General features: G+C 40.5%; 2 protein-coding genes across 4 annotated transcripts in view; both read left to right on the forward strand.

Annotated features, from left to right (window-relative positions):
* The first annotated feature begins 2,264 nt into the window (after window positions 1–2,264).
* The window catches only part of LOC138842842 (transmembrane protein 121B-like), a 42,165-nt gene continuing 22,409 nt past the window's right edge, over window positions 2,265–22,020 (forward strand). The window contains exon 1 of the mRNA XM_070046474.1: window positions 2,265–2,864. Coding sequence (XP_069902575.1) covers window positions 2,365–2,864 — 500 coding nt within the window. The 5' untranslated portion in view covers window positions 2,265–2,364. The remainder of the gene's footprint in view (window positions 2,865–22,020) is intronic.
* Window positions 3,238–22,020, forward strand: part of ATP2B1 (ATPase plasma membrane Ca2+ transporting 1) — a 131,772-nt gene continuing 112,989 nt past the window's right edge. For 2 of the 3 annotated variants that reach the window (XM_060306435.1, XM_030856411.2), the window contains exon 1: window positions 3,238–3,490. The gene's annotated coding sequence lies outside the window, so the exon portion shown is untranslated. The remainder of the gene's footprint in view (window positions 3,491–22,020) is intronic. The other variant, XM_060306436.2, reaches the window with a different exon arrangement.

The following is a 22,020-nucleotide window of genomic DNA, read 5'->3' on the forward strand; positions in this document are numbered from 1 at the left end:
ATCCTAATGTTTCCCTTTACACTTAATTACATTGAGGATTTTAGAAATCTGTCTCCATAAGTTATATAAGATTAGTTCATATTGAATTGATCAACTTATTACAACAGATGTCAATAGTTGAGATTTATGCCACTAAATGAAACATACTTTAACAGTTTGCAAAATACATTATTTTGAATACACAGCCTGTCTTCAACCAACGTTAACATCCCAAATAGTAACTTGCCATAAGATTTAAATACCTTTATAAAATTTTCATTGTAACTAAAAATAAATATTTAAAGCATATTAAAAGTGGTTTAGAAGATTAAGTATTTCAACAATAAATTGCATTATATTGTTCTTATTATGCACCAATATATCTATGGATCAATTGAATCCATAGAGTAAGTGAGGTCTAAGATTAAAAGAATACGGTTGTATCATATACAGTGGCATTCTTGAATTTAAGTAGTTCCATTTTTTAAGTAATCAAATATTTTCTTGATTTTTACAATGAAAAATATGCCATTAAGAAGGTTTCAGTGCTAAACCTTTGGGAGAAAAAGATGAATTTTCTATATATAATGTGTACAGTTATATATTGCTTTCTGTTTGAAGAATGAAAATATAAAAACCAAACTACACAGTACAATCATCTTGACTATGACAGTAAAAATATACTATTGTATGTGACTCACATTTCATTAAAATGCACATAAATATGTTCTGGGATATATATGTATATAATCTCCATAAATGAAAACTCTACTGAAATCATGTTCTAAAATGAAGATGCTGAGTAATTTTTCATGACCACAACACTGTACGAGCATACCGTTTGTTATTTGGAACTGCAACAAACCCACAAAGTGAACAGATTCTAGTTTAATCTATTATCCATTTTGCTAGTGCACTATAGCAATGAATCATATATTACTTTAATGTCAAATTCTTGATTAAAGTAGAATACATAATTCAATTTTCTATTGCGACTTCCTTGGAGGAAAATTTGGACAAAGGCCAATGAGTCTTAAATGTCTCTAAGCCGTTTTGAAAAGTTAATCTGTTCTTCTGTTAAGAAGTTTTGAAATAGTGTCAGGAAGGGCTGTTGTACCCACCAACCAATTTCTTATCAGTGATTAATGAGAGGAAAAAACGGGGTCATCCTGCCCAGTGCTTGTTTTGCATGTCAAGGGCACAGCTCAAAATGTTGGTACTGTTTGACCTGGTAAGATACGTAAATTGATAAAAAAAATTTTCAACAGGGTTAACTGGGTTTTTTTTGCTTTTTAAACTTTTCACATATTTAGTTTTTAAATCCTTCAAAACTATTTTAATGTAAACACTACCAGAGTGAACATACATAATAAAGTCCTTCGCATCGACTGTTTGCTTTTAGGAAGACGTTACAGACATTAATTTTTCCAGTCCTGGAGTTAAGAGAAAGGAGGAGCCTCTGCAGAATTTATCTTTTTGTTCCGATTAAGTGGTATTGAAAATAACACGGACAAGTTCTCTAGAGCAGCGGCGACAGTTCAAACAGAGGCGATTAGACGAAGATGGAGCACGATGTCTTAGGTAAGACACAAATCTTTGAACACGTGTGTATGTGTGTGTAGGAAAGAAAACCCGTTTTATTTCTGAAAATGTCACTACGGTGGTTTCTTTTTTATTAACTTGCAAAATCTCTTGAAGGTTGTGGCAAAGCATGTTACCTTTCAGCATCTCAATCCCTCCCCCCTCCGAGATGCTACAAGTGAACTGAAGAGCCAAAGGCTTGGCATAGGTAGAAAACGCAAACCCCAAAGGGAGACACGGGGATTCTGAGCGCAGATCCTGATGGGCCTGTTCACACCGGCCGAACGCCTGCGTTAACTCTTTGGGCGCTGCAGCGGGTATCCCCGGAGTCTACGGGCCCGACCGGCAGAAACAGATGGAGCGCCCCTCGCCCGTGGGGGGTGTGGGCTGTCCTCCTCCAAGGAGGGAGCGAGCTAGGCGGCACTTTTGTCGTCCGGCGCGTGCGTCACGGCCCGGGACAGGAACCGAGTCCGGTACAGAGTGGAGCAGAGACATGGCGAGGAGCCGCTCAAATGTCCGCGGACGCGGGGGTCTGCGTTAACCGGTCCTCGCCTGGAGGGCTTGCCCTAGCCCGCCCGCCAGCCCGGCTCCCGGGCTCGGAGGAGCGCAGACCCGGGGTTGCCTCGGGCGGGACCCCAAGTAAAGGGCGCCCAAGTCAGCCTGCGGCAGACATCGCTCTCTTGCCTCCACAGTTGCGAGAGCCGCCCGGACCCGCTCGGAAACAGCAGCTGTGACTGACGGCGTCACCGCCCCGCTTGTCCGACCCACCCCCTCCTCCCCCTCCGCCCCCCGCCCCGATACGTCATGGAAACAAGGACGTCAGAGCCTTTCAGCCAATCGCTGGCAGCGACAGGAGGAAAGGGGCGAACGGGAGGGGGCGGGGGCAGCGGCCGGCCGAGGCGCTCCGCGGAGGAAGAGAGGGAGGGGCGCGTGGAGGCACGAGTCCCCCGCCCCTCACTCCGGCCACCCTTTCCCCACCGCGCGGCAAGTGCTAATCATCGGGCGCGCGCTCGCCAGCCGGGGGCGCGCTCTCCGGGTCCTCCCCTTAAACGCCCTCTCGGCTCCGCTCAGCTCCCAGTCTCCGTCCGAGTCGCGCTTCCTCCCGCGCGCGCGCCTGCCCGCCCCCAGGCTCCCCGCGGGCCGCGTCACGTGACCGCGCCTAGCCAAGGCGGCAGCGGCGGCAACGCGAGCTTCGGCGGCGGCGGCGGCGGCGGCAGTGGCAGTGGCAGTGGCAGCAGCTGCGCCGCCAGCGTGGAGCGGGAGGCGAGAGGGTGTGGAGAGAAGGGAGCGCCAGACCGGAACGGGTGAGTGTTCACCTCCCCTTGCCTCCCCCTGCAATCTTGCGGGCCACCCGGTGCAAGCGGCGCCCCTGCCCGAAGCTTCGTGTAGCCCCCTCGTGCTCCGCTGTCCGCTCTCCGGGGGCCGCAGGCCCTGCCCCGAGCGGGTCGGGCTGCGGTGCTCCCGGAGGGGGCTGCACCCCGCCCGCCGCTGCCTTTGCGGACGGCGGCGTGAGGCCGGCAGAGCTGCCCGTGCTGAGCGCGGCGCGCCCTGTGTGCGGCTCTGCGGAGCTCAGGAGGCGGGTCCTGCGGGGACGCGGGCGGCCACTCGGCGGCTGCCGGGCTCTGGGCGGGGGCCGGCCGGGCGCCGCCTCCTCCTCCGCCGCCGGCGCCGCCGCCTCCTCGCAGTGCAGCGTGAGTAGGGAGCCCCGGCTGGTGGAAGCCGAACCTCTCGGCTCTGTGGCCACCTCATCCTCGAGGTGCAGCCGAACCTCCGCCTGGCGCTCTGAGTCCTGCGAGCCGCCTGCGGACGGGCTGAGGACCGAGCCCCCGTTCTCTGCGTTTCCCGCTGTCCTCACCGCCCCCTCCCCCCGACCCTCCTGCAGCCTCCCCTTCCTTTCCCCTTCGGAAAATGGTTCCTGCTGCTTGGCGAGGTGAGTGGCGGCCGTCGCCCGTCCGCGGCGGGGGCGGCGGGACAGGTCACCTGCGGGGGAAGCCTGGCGGAACACGGAGGTGGGGGCGTCGCGGCGGGGCTCCTGACAGCTGGGTGCTCCGTGGACTGCGCGGATTCGGGAGAAGTTGGCGGGGGCGTTCCGGCGCCCCCTCGCAGGTTGTCTCCCGCCGCGCCCGCCCTGGCAGATCGTAAAGGTGAGCGGCTTCCTCGGCGTGCGCCTCAGCGCCGGGTCCGGGCGGGAGTCCCCGCCCAGGGCTCCAGGGACGGGGCTCGGTGGGATTTCGCGTCTAACCCCGCGGCTCTTCACTTCTCCGAGCCGCCTCCGCCGCGCCATAGCCCATCTTGCGGCCGGCCGCCCCCGCTCCAGCGCCTGGTGACCTTGAGGGCAACGGTGCCCGGCACTCTTTCCCCGCGCCCCGGGAGGGTCACCCCTCTAATCCCCGGCTTCAGCCCCACTGGCGCTCCGCGGGCGGAGAGCGGGGCCGGGGTCGGCCCCCGGCTGGGGCTAGTTGATTGATGCGTGTCACACCGGATGGCGATTCCCCGGGAGTTGGAGAACAGTCTCGCCTTTATCCCGGTGTCTGTTGTCTGGCCCCCCAGGATGTTCTCGGTTGCTTCGGATTCGCGTTCTTAGACTTAGTTTAAAAGAAAGAAAAAAAAATCCTGCGTCCTCCACCCCCTTTTTGGAAGGGTCAGTAAGAGCCGCATTCCAGTTGCGGAGGTGGGGGGGGTGTACTGCCTTTATTCCATCCTGCTGGAGAATCCTGTGGCTTAGCTAGTTAGCGACCCCTGGTTCTGCGCCGCGGTCACTGGCCAGGTTGGTGTCTGTGCGTATTTCATTCACCAGTTTTCTGCCGGACTCGCAGCTCTGGGAGTGCTCGAATCCTGTGCGGTGCATTGGTGCTTGGCGCGGAGGGTAGGGCAAGAGGTGCTCCTGGGGTCTTTAAACCTGCGGAGGGCTCAACCCTCCTCTGCACGCGTAATTTTGCCTTTCCTGGGGTTAGAGCGCAGCAGGCAGCCACCTTTGGCCGCTATGCATGCCACTTTTCTGGGTTTATTAATAATCTAATGGCTCCTGTTGGTATCGATTGCTGTTCATGATCAATTAGTTATATGGATTTTTTTTCATACGCGTGTAGGTATATGCTTATATCTGGACTGTCTGCCTTTCAACATGGAAGCCTTTGTTGTGTTTCACCTCCCCCCACCTGAGGACAGTCTTATTTTAAAATAAAGCTCTTGTTCAGCGTGGGTGTATTTTATAATAAAAGTACTTGTAAGGATCTGCTTTGTATGAGGCTCTCCTCGGGCAGAGGGTGTGTAACCCTTTGGATAGTGGCCCACGTGAGTGAATGAAGGGCCTTCACCGCTTGTCCTGCTGCCAGCCTTCCCCAGACTCCCTGTCCTTGTGTGTGGCAGAGGCGGATTGGGAGAATTAGAGGGATTGGAGGAGAATCTGCTTTTTGTACTTGAGCGTTTCATCTGGGTTCCCCTCCCCCTGTTTTTTTCTTTTTTGTCCTGGTGAGTTCAAATTTGAAGTAAATAGGAACATACTCCTTAAAGGGAGACTTTGAGAACTAGTATATGAAATGGGCTTCTTTAGCCATGATTTCAGGGGGCCGTTTTAGTTTCTGTGCTTTGCATGAATTTCTGTAATTAAGGGTGGATCTCTGTCCTGATTTTGGCTTGGGTGTAACTGCAAAGATCTTAGAAAAGTAAGTTATTTCCTACCATATAGTCTGCAAAAGTGAGTCACAATCGGGTGAGTTGAGGACAGAGCGCCACCTTTAATTTAAAATTTCAGCATTTTCTTTGATTAAAATGGTGAAAATTCAGAGAACACCCTCTTGATTTTTGTTGCAGTTGTCATTACTGGCATCCCCATTTAGATGTGTAAGGTGAAATTGTCTTCATTTTCCCGTATTCTGCAATTCCTCACTCTTTTAGGGGTGTTTCTGCAACTGTATGGGAAATCATGGTTTTTTAATTGAAGCTTGGGATTTAGTGTAGAACTCTGAGATGAAGTGAGAAACTAGATTTGATTTGTGCTTATGATAAAATAATAGGGTCAGTAATAGTCTGGATCTACTTAGGAAAAGAAATAAGGAAAGTAATAGCTTCATTGTAAATAGATATTTAAAACTAGCCGTTGCCACCAAATAAGGGTACCCACCAGCATGATAGTGGTTTTATAAATTTTTTTAGCTTCTGTGCTATAAAGAGATTCTAAAGTAAACATGCAAAATTATTAACCTTGTTTGAATAAGGTATAGTAATTTTTTTTTTGTTTTTCATCTTCCAACAGCTTGCCTTTTATGGTTTGACTGCAGATTTTACAATTAATTGTTTTTAAATAATACAAATGAGGACTTCCAGCAGGAGTACTTACCCTCAAAGTTATTGAAGACTATATTGGAAAAAGTGGTTTCTGTGCATGGCTCTTCTCAAATGTATCAATATCTTATATAAAAATGAATGGAGTTTTTAATGCTTAGAAAACATGTGCTGTAGTGACAGCTAAATGGGTGAGATTTCCTTCCCTGACCACTTGATCCCTTCTGTCCCCCTCCCTCACAAATCAAAAACATGAGGTACACTATCTCTTTAGACACAGGATATCTTCTGATGATTGTGACTGCAGATGTAACATAAAAAAAGATTCAGCTTTCAAGTAATGAATAAATAAATGTGTGGATATTACTAAATATAGTTTTAATTGCAAACCACAAGATCGTTACCATTTCTATCTGCATTTAATTTTTAATTCACCACTTGTAGTTTCTTCATAGACTACTGTAAAGCATAAGCTATTGAGCTACAAATAGTTTTATTAAGTTAAAAAATCTGCTTGTGATGAAAGGTAGTTTATGCTTTTCAGTCTGGAATATGGCCCCAGGTTAAAGGACATCATTTGAGCAATTATGTTGATGTATGCAGAGTAATTATACATTGTTATGCATATCTTGGTAGAATCCTTGATTTGGGGGTTAAATTTACCAATTTCCTTTGTCTGACAGATATGTTAACTTAATTTTGGGTGCAGCATTCTCTTACCATGTGAATTGAGTTGTATGGGTCAACAGGTTTCAAGAGGAATGGCCAATTACAACTATTGGTGGTCTTTTGCAGTACTAACAAAAAAGTGTATTTACCCCCTTTTTTTTCTTATGTTTTTACACATACCTGCAGTTGAAACTGGTCATTTCACTTTTTACTTCTGGAATTTTGTAATGAATGAGAAAATTAAAGGAGTAAGGATCAGGGAGCAGAAAATTAAGTTTTTGCAGCTTGGGTAAGAGTATTTACTCACTCCGTTGGAGAGGAATAGTTATTTTCTAATAGGTGTCATGATATATATATAGAAGGGTACGTGAGAGCAGCTTATTTTGGAATGTATAGACTCTAAGGTAACATTGAAGGAAAATGATACAATAGGTATGGGGATAATTTTCAAAAAAAAAACTTTAAAATATTTGGTTTTTAGCTTTTACAGATATTTTATACACACACACATATACATTGTTGTCTTGTTAAAATTTTTTATTATGGAAATTGTCCAGCATGTGAAAGTAGAATATTATACTTAGTGACCAGTTTTGACAGTTATCAATTCATGGTGCATGTAATTTCATTTCTGTTTTTACACAAGAAATATATCTATTATAAATGGGGGCATAAGACAGATGACTATTAAATTCTTATGTTTTATATTTATAATTTATAGGATATATACAATAATGTACAACATCTAGTTGAATCTGAAAGGTCAATTTTTATGTTTATTGTTTCTGTAATAGTCTGTTTTACAGCAGGCACCTAAAGATAGTGTCTCTCAAATTTTACTCTTAATGATAATGCCTTTGATTTATGAAATGCTTTACAGTATTTCAGAGTGTATTACATAGTATCCCTTTTGATTCTCACAGTAAATCTGTGAAATTAGTAGATAGCTGTACCTTCCTTGTTTGTTAGGTAGGTAAAATGATTTCTCTAGGCCCTAAGGTCATATAATATAGCCAGCAGCTAGATTGGCCAGAACTGGATTCTAGATGCCTTCTAGTTTTTTCTTCATTGCTCTTTCCATTATACATGTCTACGTAAGTTTGTGAAAGTTATATAAGTTTATGAAAATCAGGTTCTGACCACAGTAAATTTAATAGTGGAATATAAACAGATTTGTTTGGGTTTAACTTATAAATTTAATCGTTGCTTGTATTTGGTATAATATAAGCAGTTCATATCCTGATTTGCTTAACAGCTGAGTAAATGAATTTGAACATATTTGAAATACTATATTTTTAATATTGTGGATAGGATTATCTTTAAGTTAGGAATTATGTTTACAAAGACTGGTTAGTCCTTGAAATGATTAGGGGTGTCTTAAATCTTGACTTAAAAATAAAGTGGCCTGTACTAAAAGTTTCTTTTTTAAATTTCTGCTGTCATTTTTTCAGGTATTTGGTTTTTTTCTGCCACAGCTTGTTACTTAAGTCTTTTTGAAATATTAATTCAGTATGTAATGAAATATAGTTTTAAAAGGTCCCAAATGAGATTTTAGTTCTTGATATCCAAAACCTTGCTATAAAGCTCACAGGGAAGGTGGTGGTTCTGCAGAAAGTGTGCAGGAGGGTCACCTGGGGGAGTTACTGAAAGTGCAGACTCCCTGGCATTGCCCCCGCAAATCTGATTCAGCAGATGTGAGTGGGGCCCAGTAGTCAGCATTTTGAGAAACACCCACGTTAAGTTTGCATTTCGCTTAAAATTATATTACGTAGTTGAGATGCCTTTATAAATTAGAAAGACATCATTGATTTATTTGACTGTGAGCATAGTGCTTTCAAGTAGTTTTGACTATTGTAGCCAAGTTTGATTTGTGGACTTGGTGGTTTTTGTGACAATTGTAAGACTGGTAAATTGAAAATATTTTTTTATCTGTGTGCACTGTCTTCTTGCAGAAGATCCATCTACGGTTATTGAGTTACTTATTTATTAAGCACTGTGAAAGTCCTAGATGGAAAATGTTCTGTTTGTTTTCATGCCCCAGCGTCTGCCATTCCAAATGACCTGAACATGGGGGCTTATGTAAAAATAATGCATGCTGTGTCAGTACAGTACTGTATATTTATATACATATGATATGCTTTAGTCTAGCTCTTATTTTATGTTAGAAGGAAAGACTTTGGATGTTCCTTCAAACTAAAAGGACATAAATTGGTGGATAAGTAGTGGTCCTTATTAATTTCAGTTAACAAGTAGCTGTTCCTTCAGAAACAGCAGGTTAGTCCTTAATGATCTTTCAAGAATATTAATAGGACTAATTGATAATTTACCATTCTGTGCATGAAAGCAAAAGTTACTGCTGCTTTGCTTAATGTTAAAGAACAGATTATATAGTTCATCAGTCTACTGTAAGAGCCATTTGATGTAAACTGATCTGACTTTAACCATTTTATCTACCCTATATGGATTACTTTCTGTTTAAGACCAGATTTAAAATGCAATTGTTTTTGCTTCATGTATGACACTATAGTAAGTAGCCTGCATCTGTTTTTAAAATAGATTTTATAATGAAATTAATTTCAAAACAGGTCCATCTCAAGACTGTGCTGAACACTTTTTTGATCATTTGTTACAAAACCTTAGGCTTGTTCGCTGCGCTTTAGAATATATTTAGGAATCATGGGTTATAATTTACTAATGGTTGTGGAAATCTAAGCTCATAAAGATTTCTGGTAGAGAGATACAGATAAACTATGGTAAACCTTTCACCATATTCTTTTTTTTTTTAACATCTTTATTGGGGTATAATTGCTTTACAATGGTGTGTTAGTTTCTGCTTTATAACAAAGTGAATCAGTTATACATATACATATGTTCCCATATCTCTTCCCTCTTGCCACCATATTCTTTTAAAGCTATTTTTCATTAAAAATTTCCTAAATAACTTTGTTAATTATTCTAAACAGTATGCAGTGTTTTTAGTTACCTCTTTGGTAGGAATATTATTTGGTATTTCTAAGTACAATAACTTTCAACAATGTGGTGTTGCAAAATCCAGGATACCTGGATTTGTATTAATATTTTTGTCGCTTCGGCCTCTGGAGGAAAAAACAAGGATAGTTTTGAATGGACCAGTGCTTGCTTACATTGTGAAATCTGAGATGATACTCCCTAACTGTAAACTGGTATGACTATTATAAAGACTTGACAAATTTAGGACTAAAAGTTGTGTGTTCTGAAAAGTAGATCATAAAAAAGGATTTGTCTGTTTAAAAGATGCTTTTTAAATAACTTGATTATTAACAATGTGGATTTATTGTTCATTGTATTAACTCAGTGAGTTGGTTTGCTCCCAGAAGGATTCTAAGCAATCTTTTACTCTCAAAATTCTCAGATCTGCTGCTCTAATCTACCTTTGATATTTGTGCCAGAATTTTCTTGTTTTTAAGTAGTTTTGCTGCTGTCGTTTCTTGACTAAAACGCTCAGTGGTTCCTCATTTTTCTCTTTATCAAGATGCAGCTTGACTCTGAAGACCTTTTATAAAATAGCTCAGTATTCTAAGGTGCGTTTTAGAACACCGATTCTAAGAAATATTAATAGGAGTTTTATGGACGGAGAGGGGCAAAACCCAAATCCGAGATAGGCTAGTTTATGCAGTTTCCCATTTGGGACTTCTCCCATATTTTGCTATGGTAATATGGACTGAATCTATCTAAATGTGTTTAATGTTTTAAAAGCTCCCTTGTTTCACAGAATCCCTTTTAATGGAGCACCCACTTGTTGCTTTTCTGTATTACTTAACCAGGATCACCACTTTGCACACCTCTGGGGGGTGCTGTTTGCAATGTGAATCAAGTTTCTGGAGTTGAGAGCAGAGCTGCAGTACTATACTGCTGACTCCCCACTGCGGGACAGTCATGTCTGGCAGTCTCCTGCGTACACTCTTCTCATTCCTTTTGCTGTGACATCATTATGATTTTCCTCTCACTTGATGGGACCTTTGATCTTGTCTGTCTAAATGTTCCCATTCTTCAAAACTCAGCATTCATCTACCTTTTGCAGTCATCACTCATTAACTTTCTTGTCTGAATTGCTGTACATTTGTAGTCTGGGTCATACAGTTCCCATCTATTATATATCCTTTTTGTCTTAGTAATTTCATTCAGGTAAGAACATGAGTTCTTGAGGATATATAGAGTTTTATCCCATAAACGTTCAATCAGTATTTTTCTGGCAGATTGATTTAGGACTTAGACATTGTGTAGCTTGCGTGAAGGTAAAGTGGATAAAGTGGAGGAATTTTTCTTGGAGAATTTCTAAAGACTTTTTACCTTTGAAATTTTAGCTTTGCTCAGATGGATTCATAGGACAACCTGTTTTACTTTTGGAGGGCAGCCGCATTTCATAGACTGTTGCTAGGACAATACAATTTAGCTTCTCCATAGGAAGTCATTTCCATTTCTTAACTGTGGTGTAGTAATTTGTCCATTTTAGACAAATTACAGTAGCTAAAATTTGTCTTAAAATGACCAGTTTCACTTTTCTTTTAGCTCATGACATTTTTCCTTTCATCAACATTGATGTTCTTAAGATGTGCCTGTTGCATCTGTAATCCATTAGCATATTGCGTGATGTAAAATGCCATAATTTTTTTTTTTTTTTTTTTTTTTTTTGCGGTACGCGGGCCTCTCACTGCTGTGGCCTCTCCCGTTGTGGAGCACAGGCTCCGGACGCGCAGGCCCAGCGGCCATGGCTCACGGGCCCAGCCTCTCCGCGGCATGTGGGATCCTCCCGGACCGGGGCACGAACCCGCGTCCCCTGCATCGGCAGGCGGACTCTCAACCACTGCGCCACCAGGGAAGCCCAATGCCATAATTTGAAGCATATATTATGGTCTAAAATTTACAGTGTGATACCCTTGTACTTACTGCTTACCGATAGGAGTACTCTTGGAGTCAAGCTTTTAAATGTCTGTTTGCTGCAGGTTCTGATTTTCTGAGAGAGTTCTTCTTCATGCATCGAGCGTGAACTCTTGGCCCATGACTTGGCGCATGATCACTGTAGGCGTCAGGAAGATGTGTCGATATATGGTCTTTGTTAACGTTTAAAGCATAGCAGTGTGGTTATTCTTCTGCCTTCCTTAGGTCAAGGCAGGAAAGCCTGTACCTGACTTTATCATTTCTTTTGAATGCTCATGTAGTACATGGAGTCATAATTTCAAACATTTAAGCAATTAATGATTTATATAGATTTGGCACGTAAGCTGTTGTAGTTTTAAATGCTTGAAAAAAGTTGCTCTCCATAGATTATGCACTTTCCAGTGTTTAGCACCGCTGAAACTGTACAGGTGTACTGATCTTGAGTGTTCTCCCAACCCTTTTACATTTTATAGACCTAACTCTTGGTAAGGTATTATGGAAGGAATTAATCGTTGATCAAAAGAGGAGTGTAGAACAGTTTTAGTAGTGAAAAAAATAAAAAGAAAGCTGTGAAGGCAGACATCAGTGGAATCAGCAAAAGTGAAATGGGTTAGAGTATGATCTTTTCCTACTAGATTTTGATCTTTCCTCTTGGGACAGACGTGGATGGCATTGGCATACACTCCATGCTGCCTTGCTTATACTTAGAGTTACATGAAATTTTCAGTTCCTTTACTATAATTCTGTCCTTTTTTTCTCTACTTATGCCCCAAATCAAGTGAGTGATGCTTTAACTACCCTTTTCTGTTTGTTTAAAAAGTGAATCACAAACTTCAGGTACTTTACTTTGCACACTCCTGACAACTAGTACTATGGTGGAGAACTGTTGAGTTAAAGGGCAAGTATAGGGAGCTGAAAACAAGGAAGGTCAGTCAGTGAAATGGGAAAGAGATGATGGCAAAGTCCAGGAAAAGGATATCCTCCAGCATCAGACCCTCTGAATGTCGGGTATCAGAAAAACAAACACCAATCAGCCCTTTTTTGCATGAAGAGTGAATTTAGGATAAAATTTAAATTCACCTGCCTTTAAGCTTAAACTCCACTTTTTGAATATATATATTGAGCACTGGAACTTACCTGATTCTCTTTTGCCTCTGGACGCTCTTGCTACATCGTTCCTTTTGCCAGGAATGCCCACCTTTCTCAGAGACTGTATATCTGTATTTTATTGAAGTATAGTTGATTTACAATGTCGTGTTAGTTTCAGGTGTAAAGCTCAGTGATTCAGGTGTATATATGATTGGATTTCAGATTCTTTCCCCTTATAGGTTATTACAAAATACTGAGTATAGTTCCCTGTGCTGTACAGTAGGTCCTTGAGCCTGTGTATCTTCATGGTATTCCTATGTGTGACTAGACCTAAAACTTCTGATTTGGGTTTTCAACTCTGTGATGTTGTCTTAAGATCTCTCCAGATTTAAATTTGAGTTTTATTGTTGCCACTAAAAAGCCAAGTGACCATGGGTAAATCACTTGGTTTCTTTATTACCTCCCACAAAAGTACAAAATATAAAATCAGAGAATTTTATTAACTTGTCTTTCTTGGAAGTTTTGACTTTTAAAACAATATGTCCACAGTAGGTCTTCTTCTCTCTCCACCTTGTCCCAAATTTTTAACTGTTGAATTTATTTTTTAGGTTTACCATCTAATTTTGCCTTTAATTTATCATTTGGTGTTTCATCGATGATCTGTTTCATTCATGAAGACAGTTTAGCTTTTCAGTAAATCTATTTATCTAAGACTTGCATTAAAGAAGTGGCATATCAGTGGCATTTGACACCTACTTCCTGTCAAAGTTTGCTAAAATGAGAGTGAGTGTGAGTTTACAGTATTTGTTAAGATCCGCAGCCACCTTCCCTCACTTTGCTTTCAGGATGCTGGCCAGAGTTGAAGTGTCTTCTCTGAGAACTCTGACTAGCTCAAGGGAAAGGAACCACTAATCTGCTTTCTGTCATTATAGATTAATTTGAACTTTCTAAGGTCTATATACATGGAATCATAAGGTATGTGTTCCTTTTTGGTCTGGCTTTCATTCAGCATAATTTTAAGTTCATCCATGCTGCATATATTAATAGTTCAGTTCTTATTATTGCTGGTAAAGATTTCATTGCATGGATGTATCGCAGTTTGTTTATCCATTTACCCATTGATAGCCTTTTGGGTTCCAGTAACTTATGGTGTCTGTTCAGATCTTTTGTCCACTTTTTCATTAGGTTGTTTGTCTTATTATTGAGTTGTAGTTTCTTGATATCCTCTAAATAAAAGTATTTTGGGAAGCATTTGTGCTTGTGCTGGGGGTGGGAGGAGGAATAGTGTTTAAAGAGATTTATGTATCTAACACCTAAAACTGAAAAAGCAAGCAGGAGCACCGCAAGTATTATTTGTAGAAATGGAGTTAGGTACTAAAACGAAAGGTACCTGTTCCTTGTTGCCTGTGAATGTAAACTGGGATAAGGGGACTAAAAAAACTGCTGATATTTTTAAAAAGTCTTATAGACCTGTTTCTGTAAACAAACTTCATGCATATATAAGTTTGTCAAAACTAAAAATGAATACATGAGTGGAATAAGTTTATATCTGTGGATAAGCCAGGTGTGTCCCCTGTTCCGTTCTTGTGTCTGCGTGCAGTCTTGTGCAACTGAGATGCAGAATTCAGTATTACTTTGAATAAAAGAATCCATTTTTACTAAAGCATAAGTGAGCAATGTGGACTTGACTGAAAACTTACTTAGGGGAGGCAGTCCACTTAAGTTCCTTGATTTCTCCCTCAAGTCTTCCTCCAGTTTGCAAGTTCAAATTTCTCCCTCCTTTATTATGTAGAACAGTTGCTTGCCTTCTTTGGTTTCTTAGTTTCCCTTGGACTGTCCCTCACCATCACCACTACTCCACACGCACTCCAAGCAGCTCATAAATACGTATGAAGACATTTTTCTAAATAGTTACATATAGTCCTGTCCGTAGCTAAGAGTTTGATATGTGATTTCTTTATTTCTTCATCTGGGTAAGTATAGCATTTAATCCCATGAAATGTTGATTTGTGAGAGACTCTTTAATATGTTAAGGAGTACCCTTCTGTAGCTGCGTCTTAACAATTAACCATATTTTAAAATTCCACCCCCTTCACTAATTTCCTGTCTTCCCTTTGAAGAATTTGGTATTTGACAGAATTTCTTCCTCCTGCTCTTTCTTTGAAGAAAGAATCTCAGAGGGAAACAGTAGTCATCCCTTAAGAGATGCTGGAATTCAGAAAAGAAAAACAAAAACCTATGGTTTTTTTTGTCAAACTGGCATGAAAAATAGACCAGCTATAAAACACACTAATTACTTTGACTAGATAAAGGGAATTTAAAAATATTTAATAAAATGAACACTGGTGTAGCTACTTTCTACCTGCCAGATACTGTTTCAAGGAATTTACAGATATTAACCTGTTTAAATGAGTGGGTTCTGTGGAATTTGGGGGAGAGAAATTCTCTATCGAAAAAGATGAAAGGGGTATTAATGGTTTTAAAAGGGAATGCTGGAATACAGTGACTTACATAACTTTTCTACCAATTTAAAATATAACAATACTGATTGTATAATTTTTGGAAAATATAGAACAATGTAAAAATGAAACAAAATCACTATCTCTGAGAAATAGCCAGCTTTAACATTTTGATTTATTTCTGAACTTCAAAAAAATTTGTACATCTATTAACATGCTTGACATAATGTAGGTATAATTGTGTGGTTTTAAAAAGCTTTGTATTATTTTTCTCCTGTCATCAGATTTTTTTCATCAACATCATTTTAATAAGTGTGATATTCCATCCCATGGCTAGTCCCTTGTTAGTGGATGTTTGGGTTTTAAGTTTTTTCTCTTATGTTAAATAATCCTCTAGTGAACATCTTTTTTTTTGTAGATTTTATCTTCATTTATGATTGTTTCCTTTGTAATTTCTGGGTTTAAAGGATTTTGGTAGTTTGTTATCTTTTGATTAACATTTTTTGCCAGCCTCGTTGCTGAGAGGCTAGTTAGGTATTTAGGATTCTTTGTCTTTTCCTGCTATGTGTACAGTTGGTGCCACTCAACTTCTAGGTCTTTGCTTTACTTTCTCAAATTCTCATAGCCCTCTTAAAAATTCATAATTTGTTGTTGTTTACATGTTTGACACCTCCACGAGATACTCAGTTTGAGAGCAGGGACTGTTTATATTTCTGTTACTCGCCTCTGGCACATAACTTTTACCTGTGATGTTCTTAATGACTCTTGAATGAGCCTCTTGTGTCTGGTCTTGAGCTTGAGTCCACTGACTTCAGACTCCAGTAAAATGCTTGTTTTGTCTCTCTTTATTTTATTTTTTTAAAGTCTTTATGGAATTTGTTACAATATTGCTTCTGCTTTATGTTTTGGTTTCTTGGCCCCAAGGCATGTGGGATCCTAGCTCCCTGACCAGGGACCGAACCCGCACCCCCCGCATTGGAAGGCGAAGTCCCAACCACTGGATCGCCAGGAAAGTCCCTGTCTCTCTTTTTTTGTTTGTTTGCGGTACACAGGCCTCTCACTGTTGTGGCCTCTCCCGTTGTGGAGCACAGGCTCCGGACGCGGACGCGCAGGCTCAGCGGCCATAGCTCACGGGCCCAGCCACTCCGCGGCATGTGGGATCTTCCCGGACCGGGGCATGAATCCGTGTCCCCTGCATTCGCAGGCAGACTCTCAACCACTGCACCACCAGGGAAGCCCCCTGTCTCTCTTTAGAAACTGTAATAGGCTTGTGGTGAGACTTTATCACAAGGCACTTTTTCTTTTAACTTAAACTGAAAATATGTCAGCTGAATCATACTATTGAAGATGAGAAATATTTTGTTATAACTGTGTTATATAAGTTTAATTCTTTCAGAAACAGTTCCACCATCCCTGCTTTTAAAGGGTAAGATAAACTTTACTAAGTGAAGTAGAATACTAAGAATAGACCCTTAGAAATGGATGTTACTTTTATTATTAGTTATTTCAAAATGTTGATAAAGTTTTCTAAAATGCTTCTTACAGATTAATACATCTTTTTTTTTTTTTTTTTTTTTTGCGGTACGCGGGCCTCTCACTGTTGTGGCCTCCCGTTGCGGAGCACAGGCTCCGGACGCGCAGGCTCAGCGGCCATGGCTCACGGGACCAGCCGCTCCGCGGCATGTGGGATCTTCCCAGACCAGGGCACGAACCCGTGTCCCCTGCATCAGCAGGCAGACTCTCAACCACTGCACCACTAGGGAAGCCCGACATCTTTTTTTTAACAGAGGAGAAAATTCTACAAAAGTTTGACATTAAGCTTTTAAGTGCAAGTGTATGTTGAATTAATCCAAAAAAAGTGGAGTTTCTGTATTTGTATATGAAATAAAACTTTAGGTTTAGGAAGGTGTCCTAGCAGGCTCTTCCTATGACATTGTATCTGACTTATTTTTAGTGCTCAGACTTTGAGTGGAAAACTTAAGATTTTGGATAAATAAATTCCTTCAAAAAATAGTTACGTGATCACTGTGCTAGACAGTAATAACTGTGACCTGCCAAGAAAGAGAGTCTGTTATGCAGAGCTTTCAGTCCGTCTCACTTCGTATGTCCAGCGTTCCTTCTTGGTTTCCTTTTTTGTGCGGTGATTCATCAGGTGCTGTGTGCTTCCAAGGAACCTGTGTTAAGTGTGTGCATGTCTCCTTCCTAGTCTTTGATCTCTTCCTATAATGAATAGGGATATATTGTTTCCAGCTATTCTTTTTTTTTTTAAGAGAATGACATATTTTTAAAAAAATTTTATTTATTTTTAATTAATTTATATATTTATTTTTGGCTGCATTGGGTCTTCGTTGCGGTGCGTGAGCTTCTCATTGCTGTGGCTTCTCTTGTTGTGGAGCACCGGCTCTAGGCACATGAGCTTCAGTAGTTGTGGCTCACGGACTCTAGAACGCAGGCTCAGTAGTTGTGGCGTATGGGCTTAGGTGCTCTGTGGCATGTGGCGTTTTCCCAGACCAGGGATCAAACCGTGTCCCCGGCATTGGCAGGCGGATTCTTAACCACTGCGCCACCAGGGAAGTTCCTCCAGCTATTCTTATACAAAGAAGAAAGACATTTTGGAGTCAGCTGTCAAACCTTCATATGGCAGTAGTTTTGCTACCATCGTTTCCTATTCTTAGAACTCTTGATGGTGATCTCTCTCCTGTCACTATTACTTTTGAAGTTTTTTGTTTGTTTTGTGTTTTTTTATTTGTTTGTTTTTTTAAGTTGCACTGAGCTCTGCTTATATTCCACATACAACCAAGGTAGAGAGCCAGACTGTCAGTTCTGAGTTGCGTCATAATCTTGGACTTGCCCCTACTGTCTCCTTTCTTCTTTTTCTTTTTTTAATAAATTTATTAATTTTTTTTGGCTGCGTTGGGTCACTCAGTAGTTGTGGCACATGGGCGTAGGTCCTCTGTGGCATGTGGGATCTTCCCAGACCAGGGCTTGAACCTGTGTCCCCTGCACTGGCAGGTGGATTCTTAACCATTGAGCCACCAGGGAAGTCCCCTGTCTCCTTTCTTGTAGATTCAAGTTGAATGTTTCCCCAGGCTGAGGCTGCATTGGTGAAGGTCTTTGTGCTGAAAGGAAGGAAAACTCCTCCTTTGAGGGGTTTCTTTGGCTATGCTCCTCCAATATATTCAATACTAGGTAGCCCCGTAAGGCAGGTGCTGCAAGGAATTGAAAGGAAGAATTTTTGACTGGGTTTTGGGATCTAGAGAGATTATAGTTTAACTTAAAGCTGCAAACGTACACTAAGAGATTAGAGTCATCAAAAGTTACTAGATTATAGCAGTGTTGAGGACTTTAAAGATGACAGCTGCAGAAGTGGGATGTCCCAAGAGGAGGGAGAATAGGACAGATTATGTAGTTGGTTGAATGTAACTTTTTACATTTAGTTAGTAGTTAGACATCAACGTATATGTTTGAGTATTCAAAGCAGGTTTTTTTCTCCTAAGTACTGCCTCTTAATTACTTAGAAAAGTAATTAGGTGTAAAAGGATAAAATTATCATGACATTTCTCTAATGTTGAAGTCAGTGAATAATGGTGGTCTTGTCGTGGAATGCAATTTAGTGGATTAATTGCCATCCGAGATGCCTCTGAAAGGGAAAGGAATGAAAGAGGAAGGAGACCAGAAGAATGGGGAGAGGTGTGGGATTGTTTCTCTCCTAGCCTGAAGGCTATTATTTATCTAGCTTCCTGAACCATATAAAACATGTAGAAAACCAGGAAATTGGCAGACAGACCCTCTTAGAAGCCAGGAGTCCATGCATCAGATCTCTCAGTGCCTCGCTCCACTTTAGGTGTTTAGTTTGTTTACTAGTATTTTAAATAAATTTCTATAGCATTTTGATAACTGGTTTCGCAGCAGCACACTGCAGATGAGAGCAGATTTGGAGGAACTGGAAAGGTTGTTCAGATGCAGGCACAAGTATTACAAAAAAAAAAAAATTGAAAATTGACATCATGAAAAAGGTTTTTACAATTTAAAATTGGAATTCACAAAACTAATAGCCATGGAAAATTTGGTTCAAAAACAGTAGCTCTGTGCTGCTCTCCTCATCTGGACTAGTCATCTTGTAGGACTCATCATGAAACTGCTTCGTGAAGCCCTCCCAACCTCTCCAGGAAATTGGATGCTCTCTCTTGGCACTTACTGAACTCTCAGGTCCAGTTAGACTCTGAGTCCCCCGTAGGACCCCATCTCTGCTGTCACAGTGATCACCTCAAGTCATACCACGAGTTCTTACTGTGGTACAGACGTGCCCAGCCTGCTCTTTATTCTCTGACATACCAATACTTTGTACATCATACTTTGTCTAAGTTCCTCGTATTACAAAATACTGCTGTCTCTTCAGGACACACTTTAAAAGCCAGTTCTTTGATGAGGCATTCCCCCACCTTCCCTAGGCAGGGTCATTTCCATGTCTGTGTTGCCATTGCTTTGTATTGTCAGTGTTTCCTTGGTTCTGAAACATTCATTAGAAAATAAATTACTGATTTAATAATAGTTGTGGGAGGTAAAAGTAGAAATTAAATATACGTACAGAAATACTTCAGCTAACTGGCAGAGGCATGTTACAGGCATATTCTACTTTCTTCGGTATAGGAAAATCTGAGTCCAAGCCTTTCCTGAGCTTTAAGTCATCTAAATCATTTTGGCCATTTGATTAAGAATCACAGCATGGTAACATGTTGCTTTTTATAACCTATGTTCTGTGATCTTAACAACTTTACAATTGACCTGTAACTTTGAAACTTATATATAGGTTTTGTCTGCATTTCTTATTGGTTTAAACACAAGGGTTTTTTTTTTTTATTGTCTTTGTGTGTTTTAATTTTTTTGTCTTTAATAGTAACTGAGTGCTAATGCATAAAAAGGAAACACTGCCCTTTCTTAGTTTGATAATTCTGTGGTTTTTCTGCGAGGTGGCAAATTCTGTTCCCTTTAATTGTTTTGCCTGGCATGTGACAAACAATCTCTGTATAAACTAGCTTTTGGTTTCAGTGTTACTTCTTAATTATAAATTTCTGAAAGATATTTTAAGCAAAAATTGGGGACTCAGATTCCCATCAACTCAACAAGTGTGGAATTTCCTATTTTATGGGCTAAAAATGCTGGGAAGTGGAAAGAATGATTTCTGAAATATATTTAAGCCAGAGAAATACAGTATTTCTAAAATATCTTTTATTATCTTATATTTATCTGTGAAGTTCACACTCCTAGATAAACAGAGTTCTTCAAGGGTGAGGTCTAAGTTGGTGCTTGTCTGTATCCCCAGGACCTAGCATAACACCTGGCACGTTGTAGGTCTTTTTCAAAAAAAAAAAAAAAAAGAGTGGTAATCCTCAGTGGTTACTTGCTGGTTTAATCATGTTTGACTTTTTCAAATTGTCCAAGAAAGTTTTGTGGTATGTTGTTGAAAGATTTTTGTGTAAAAATATTAAAATAAACTTTTTTCTTTATAAGGATAAGCTTCAGCTTACGGCAAATATCTCACAACCCGGTTTTCTCCATAAATAAGTGCTTTTGACATGAAGAGTTTGAGTATTATACTGGTAACAGTCACAGACTTCAGACCACTGCTGTAGTTAAAGAAAATAGATTTGGCGGACCGGCTATAATATTTGAGGTCATGAGGATAAAGAATCTGATTTTCTTTGATAGTTAGAAGAAGATTGATTGTGTCAGAAGCATGTTGCATGTAACAGTTACTATCATATTTATTCTGCAAAGCCCTCCAGATAAGATGATGGCTTCTTTCTCTGAAGATAGAGAAATGAGTCAATTCACCTGCCCAGATGCTCAGTGGCAGAGAAGGCCTGTGGCCCCAGTTCTCTTAACTCCCCACTCTGCTGCTCTTTCTGCTATATACTGTTGAGCCTCTCACATGTTACCGGAAGTTTGAAAGTAATGTCAAGGGCTAGATTTTTTTTCTTTTTCTTTCTTGGAATTAAAGTGTTCTTGGATGATTTTTGACATGCTTACTTGTTTACCTAAGGCTTGATGGAAAATGTACAGGAGGCTAGAGATTTGGCTTATTCTGATTGACTCTAAATATTGACTACAAAAAGCCAAATTTAAATCTAGTTCTGCTTAGGCTGTAGGAAGTTTGTGCCACACATTTAAAGTGACAATGAAGACTTGATATTATCTTAATCTTAAAAGGAGAATTTATGTTACCAAAGATATTAGGAAATAGTAATTGTTAATGAAGTGTGGTATGTCTGATGATATCTGGGGAAAAAAGTTAAGGTCTGTAATAGAAAAACATAACATTGGAGATTCAAGGAAGCGTTCATGTCAAAATTAATAAGTGATAAATAATAATTGGCAAAACACATGTTTATTAATTTTTAAAAAGCATAATTCTGTTGAATTCATTCCACAAGACTGAACAATTCATTTGGGTTTAGGATGTTGACATTCTGAATTGAGATTCTGTGTTATGAAATATTGCCTTTTATAGACACTTGCCTCTGATAAACAACAGGTTCTATGATATAATTATGTTTTAAACCAATGTCCCTATAACATATAGTGTGTGAACTATTCACTTGTTAATGAAACTTATCTACAAAATTACTCTTGTTTTTTTTAGCATCTTTATTGGAGTATAATTGCTTTGCAATGGTGTGTTAGTTTCTGCTGTATAACAAAGTGAATCAGTTATACATATATCCCCATATCTCTTCAAAATTACTCTTGTTGATGTATCTTCTAGAAAATGAAGATTTGCTGTCATTGAGGATATTTCCTTTTAAAAGTGCCCCAGACTCTAAAGGAAATTTCAAAATAGGAGTGCTTGAAATGTTTTTAGCAATGACAGCCTTACTGGGATGAGCTAACATAATTAATTCTTAGTGTAAACATAGATATTGTTAGGTTATGTATTTTGATACGTCAGTTATTTCTTTATAGTCATACTACATAGTCATGGTAAGCATCTAGGATACAGTCTAGATTTATTAGATGCTTAGTAAATGCTTACTGGAAAGAA

Source organism: Globicephala melas, chromosome 10 (assembly GCF_963455315.2).
Source record: "Globicephala melas chromosome 10, mGloMel1.2, whole genome shotgun sequence".
In the NCBI taxonomy this organism is placed as follows: Eukaryota; Metazoa; Chordata; class Mammalia; order Artiodactyla; family Delphinidae; genus Globicephala; species Globicephala melas.